This window comes from Parus major, chromosome 1A, assembly GCF_001522545.3.
Source record: "Parus major isolate Abel chromosome 1A, Parus_major1.1, whole genome shotgun sequence".
In the NCBI taxonomy this organism is placed as follows: Eukaryota; Metazoa; Chordata; class Aves; order Passeriformes; family Paridae; genus Parus; species Parus major.
In genome coordinates, this window is record NC_031773.1 from 2,964,886 (window position 1) to 2,970,262 (window position 5,377).

Below are 5,377 nucleotides of genomic sequence, written 5' to 3' on the forward strand. Positions count from 1 at the left end.
CTGATCCTGTGATGGCTGGAGCTTGGAAGCTGGTTTCTGGAATTTTCTGGAAAATGGGAAGCAGATGTATGGACACCAAGGATGGTTCCATCTGAGATATTCCTAGGTCAATGGACAGAATAACTGGGGCAAATCCCAGGGCAAGGACCAGGTGACAGAAGGGCCTTAATGGGGACCTGAACCATCATCCTGTCATACAGGTCCTGCTCACAGCTACAAAACTCTGGGATGCTCCTTCTGGGAAGATTTTGGAGCTGAAGTGCCATTGTCCAGGCAAGCTCAGTATTGGAAAAAAAACACTGAGGAGTTAAGCCCCTTCCAAGATGTGCAGGCACTGAGCAGGATGTTATGGGCAACAAACTTGGACAAGAATATCCAAACATGGATTTTCATGGATAAGACACTCATTTTGGGTCTAACCCTGAGTATATTGCATTAAGTTTCTTTTGCTAAGCCCTGGAATCATGTGCTGGAAATATCCTTCTGGAGATGAACTGATAATCCACATTCATCCTGGGAAATCAAACTGTGAAAATCTAGTTTTGTAGAGATTTGAAAGCTCATGACTCCAAGGAATTTCACTTATTTGCCAGAGCAGAGGACTGGGTTAGAGTTGAGGTGGACAAGAAGAACTCCTGAGTCCTGCTGCCCTGGCCTTGGGCATGGCTGGAGTGTCCTTCCCTTCCACCTGGGTGCTGGGACACATGGAGGGAAGGAGGACTCTCCTTTACCTTCTGGGCTGTCTGGCAAAAGCACATGGATGTCCAACCCATCTGCATTATTTTTTTCCAGCCTGTGGCCCTTTAATGTTACTAAACACCTTGGGAAATTCCATTTTTGGATTTTTTTTCCCCAAGGAAACTGTTGCCTGCTCAATTTGCTTGGACAGACCCCTAGCCTGACCTGCTGTGTTTTCCAGGGCATAAACCAGCTGCTGTACCTGGTTCCAGTCACTGGAAGAGGCCCAGCAGCCCATGCCATCAAAACTTGAACACTTTTGAGGTGCTGGGGCTCAGGAACACCTCCACATGCAGCAGCCAACACTCCCTGAGCAGGACAGAGGCAGCAAAGCCATTTAGGACATTGATGTCCCTGTCCCTGACATTTCTGTCAGAGCCACAGCTCTCATGACAGCCTGGGGGGTGTTTTTATGGAGTGTTCCTCATCCACTACCCTAGACAGGTTTCTCCAGTGGGGGTTAAGCCAAACCTGGCAAGCTTTTTCCTGGGGAGGATGAAGAACACTCACCTGGAGCATCGAGGTGGTCTGGGTGGGGCTGGAGCCTGCAGGAGATGGATGGGGAGGCTTTAGAGCACCCCAGGGATGCTTTGAGGAAAGTCTTGTGGACTCCAGGAGGCAGAAACAGTTTTGCAGGGAGCAGAGACACAGCATGGAGCTCATGGTATTGCTGTCAAGCACCAAGATGAAAGGATGGGGTCTCACTGTGCACAGTTCAGAGTTTCTCTTGAACTCCCTCCAAGCCAATGCCTCTTTCTGCATCCAGGGAGTGCTTAAAGGAACCACAGTAAAAATAAACAACCCTCCCAGCTTAAAATGTTCCACCTTCACCTTCTGCTGCAGCCTGAGCTCCAGAGATGAGGTCCTGATGCTGTTCCAAAGCTCGTGGCTCATCCCAGCCCTGTGATACCAGGCAAGGGGTATTTGCTCACCCTCAGGATCCAGCACAGCAGGATCTGAACTTCCAGCTGCCTGTGCAAGGGCAGGAGATGCTGAACAGGGGGATCTGAGTTTCTGACCCTCTTGTTTCTAAAGCAGCTGGGTTTTCTCAGTTTGTCCCAGTGCCACCACAGACAAGATGGGATTGGTGCTCTGATGAGCTCAGAAATTTGCATAAGTGATGCAGGAGGCCAGAATTCCATTATCACATCCATTCCATTATCACACCAGTTCAGTACTGGTCCTACCAAGAAAAAAACACCACGAATCAACTCAAAACCCCTTTCCCAGTGCCTTCCACCTCTTCTAAGGTAATCAGCTCCCTGTCCTGTTCCTGTCACCTCCCTCCCATCTCTGCTGTCTCCGGGAAGCGAAGGGTTAAAAGCTCTGAAACTGCAAGAACTTCCTCCTTTCTGCAGTGCCACCCTCGGAATGACGCTGGTTTCTGCCGGGCTTTGCCCAAATATGTCCGTTTCCTTCTGAAAGAAGGAGGAGGAGGAAGGAAAGAAATAGAGATACAGAAGAAAATATATGTTTTTTTATGTGCATATCTAAGAGAACGCGTCCGAATCCGCGGAAGCCAGGCGTCCGAGCGCAGCCCTGCCTCCTCCCGCTCCATGCCGTTCCGCAAAGGTAGGGCTGGCTGGGTGGGCAGCATCCCGGGATGTCCCTGCAGGGACCACCTGGGCATCCAGGGCTGGGTCCGTGCCCCTGGCGCTGCCTCCTGCAGGGATGGGAGATGGGAGCACCGGGTTGTGCCCGGCTCTGCCGCACCGGCGGCTCCGGAGGAGGATGGGGGACACCCCTGAGGTTGTGTGGGGTGTGGGTGTGTTCTGTGCAGCCTGAAAAGGGCAACTGTCCCCTCTCCGCCTTCCCTGTGGGGTTTTTTATCTGCCCCCGGGCGAGGGGAATGAGCTGCTCTGGCTGGTGCGAGGCTGGGGACAGAGGGCAGCAGGATGGCTCTGGGCAGGGGGGCTGCAGTTTGAAAACTGCGACCTGAGGGCATTTGTGTCCTTGGGAGGGGCTCGGCTGAGGAGAGACTGGAGAGGGAAACGACCCTCACCTGGGCAAGCCCCTCTCATACCGTGGTGTCCCCAGACCTGCACCCCAAACCATCCCTTTTCCACAGAAATCCCCACTTGCCACCCCCTGGCTTGGCAGTGTGGGCAAGAAGCTCCGAGTACGGGACCTAAAGCTCTGATGGGTGCTCCTGTGCTGCTGTGGATGAGTTTTCCCTCCTCTCCGGGCTGCTGTGGAGCGGTGACTCTTAAATGTCACCTCCTCCTCTTTCCAGAGGGAAGTTCTGGCACGGTGGGACGCAGAGTGGGATGCTTGCGGTGGTCCCTTTTCCCAGCAGCTCTCCTGGGTGGAGAAACAGAAGGGAAAAAATCTTCAGGAGGTAAAGAAGCCGGAGGAGGCAGGGCTGGGCGGGGATGTGCCCGGACACGGGCAGAAGGTGCTGCCCAGAGCACAGGTGCCGGCGGGCAGCCCTGGGCTCGGCAGGGACAGAGGTGTCACACACTGGCACGGCACCGAAGGGCAGCAGGGAGGGAATGAGATTAGCGAGGAGGGGGCTGGGATTGTTTTTCTCCGCTCTGCCTGGGGAGGATGTTACGGGATGAGGCAGTGCCCGCAGTGATGCTCACAGAACCCGCATCTCCGGCGCCGAGGTTTCTGCTGCCTTTTAAGGCTCAGCGGAGCGTGATGTGCTTCACACCCTCGCATCCTGACAGCGCAGCAGACTGCAGGGCTCGGTTTAATTTTAGGTGATAAACGGATTAATTTGGAGCAGAGGGAGTGATGCTGGGGGTAGGCGGTGGGAGGAAAGCAGAGAGTGCGAGGCTTTAAAAGCGCCGAGCTGGGGAGCAGGGAGAGACCGGGGGAAGTTCCCGTGCTGGAGGGCAGCTCCCGTGGCCCTGCTGCAGCCTCAGCAGGGGGAGGAATGACGGACTCCAGCACCTGGGGACACACTGCGGATCTGCAGCAGTTGAGGCTTTTCCTGCCCCAGCACACCTCACTTGTGTCGGGACACCGTGCTGTGCTTGTCATCCTGGCCAGACCCCTGCAAATCCCCGGCAGCTCCGTCCTGCAGCCCCTGTGTCACCGTCGCAGCCGTAGCTCGTCTGTCTACAAACTTCCTCTAGAGGTCAACCTCGAAATGCCAGAGCAGCTTCCAGCAGCTCCGTGCATCAGCCTGCAGCTCCAGAGAGTCCAGGGCGACAGCCAGGCCAGAGTGGACGGGTTTTGTTCATTGCTCGTGTAGTTTATGAATAGTTTTGTCACCACAAGAGTTGCCAAGCACTGGAAAAGTGATGCCTGTGGGAGTGGTGGAGCCACCGTCCCTGGAGGGATTTAAAACAGGTAGATGTGGCACTTGGGGACAAGGTTTAGGGGTGGCTTAGCAGTGCTGTGGCCTGGCTGCAGCCTTTAACCTCAGTTTAGAGCATCCCGTTGGGCTGGTGGGACCCCACACCACCAGCCCTTCCCGGAGCACTGCTCAGTGGCTGCTGCTGGGCTGCCTGGGCTTCCCAGGGACACATCCATGAGCCACCAGGCAGGAGAGCATGGCCTTGTGGCTGCCCTTCAAAAGCTGCCCACAGCAAGCTGAGCACATCCTGAGTTTGCAGGAGAGTTGGGTGTGAAGATATTTCCCTTCTAGTTCAACTTGATGCATAAAAATCCTTGCTCAAGCTGGTGGCTTCAGCTGGGTTGGAATCTGCCTGTGCTCCTGACCCTCCCAGAGGAATATGGGGACTCCAGGCAGCTTAGCAAGAGCTGAGCCTTTACTCTGGGAGCCTTTTGGGAACAGCATCTCACCTCAGGGCCTGCTCACAGCAAATTCAGGGTGCAAAGAGGAGGCCCTGCCCAAGGGCTGCTGCTCTGTAGACCCTCGGTAGCTTGAGGCACAAGGACACTTTGGGATGAGCATTTTGGAGCCTCTCAGCTGTCTTTGCACACCCCTGTGTGTGGAAATGGAGCATCCTGTGGCAGAAAAAGCAAACTCCACCCCCATCTTGGCCAGTTTCTCATTGCTTGCAGCTTTGGCATCACTTTTCTGTGTCTCCTCGAGAAGTCTGCGTGAAATCCTGGTTGTCTGGGCTCTGTTCTGCCTCCTTTCTCCTCAGGCATCATAGCCAGTGGCATTGCCACAGGATCTGCACTTCATGGCTGTGCAACAGCTGCCATTTAGCTGACCTCAAGGCATTTGGCAGTTTCAGATATTAAAGAAAGGTATTTCTAGCAGGGATGCTCAAGGACAGGCAGGAGGAACGAGCTTAGGACAGAAATTAATTTCTTCCAGCATTGCTGCATCAGCTGGGAGCACTGGAGAGAGCCCTGATCCCCTGGCAAAGGCCTGTCTGTGGCTGCAGCTCTGCTGGCTGGAGGTGTTGGGAGCTTTCACCTAAAGTGCCCCTCCTGAAAAATATGATTTAATTACTGCAGCTGACGCGAGGAAACCTGGGAGTGTGCAGGTGATAAGCTGGCAGGGCATTGCCAGAGAGCAGGACATTTGTCATCTGTCAAAGGACAAATGAAATCCCGGTGCTGCTGTCTGGGAAGGAGTTGGAGATAAGAAAGAAAGGCAGAGAGCAGAGATTGAACACATGATGATAGAAGCACAGAACAGTCTGGGTTGGAAAGGATATGAAAGATCACCTAGTTCCAAAGCCTCTGACAGGACAAGGACGTCTTGTACTCT

The 5,377-nt window shown here is 54.2% G+C and overlaps 1 protein-coding gene across 1 annotated transcript in view; it reads left to right on the forward strand.

The window, feature by feature from the left end:
* Positions 1–2,221: 2,221 nt before the first annotated feature.
* The window catches only part of PFKFB3 (6-phosphofructo-2-kinase/fructose-2,6-biphosphatase 3), a 39,738-nt gene continuing 36,582 nt past the window's right edge, over positions 2,222–5,377 (forward strand). The window contains exon 1 of the mRNA XM_015628677.3: positions 2,222–2,310. Coding sequence (XP_015484163.1) covers positions 2,295–2,310 — 16 coding nt within the window. The 5' untranslated portion in view covers positions 2,222–2,294. The remainder of the gene's footprint in view (positions 2,311–5,377) is intronic.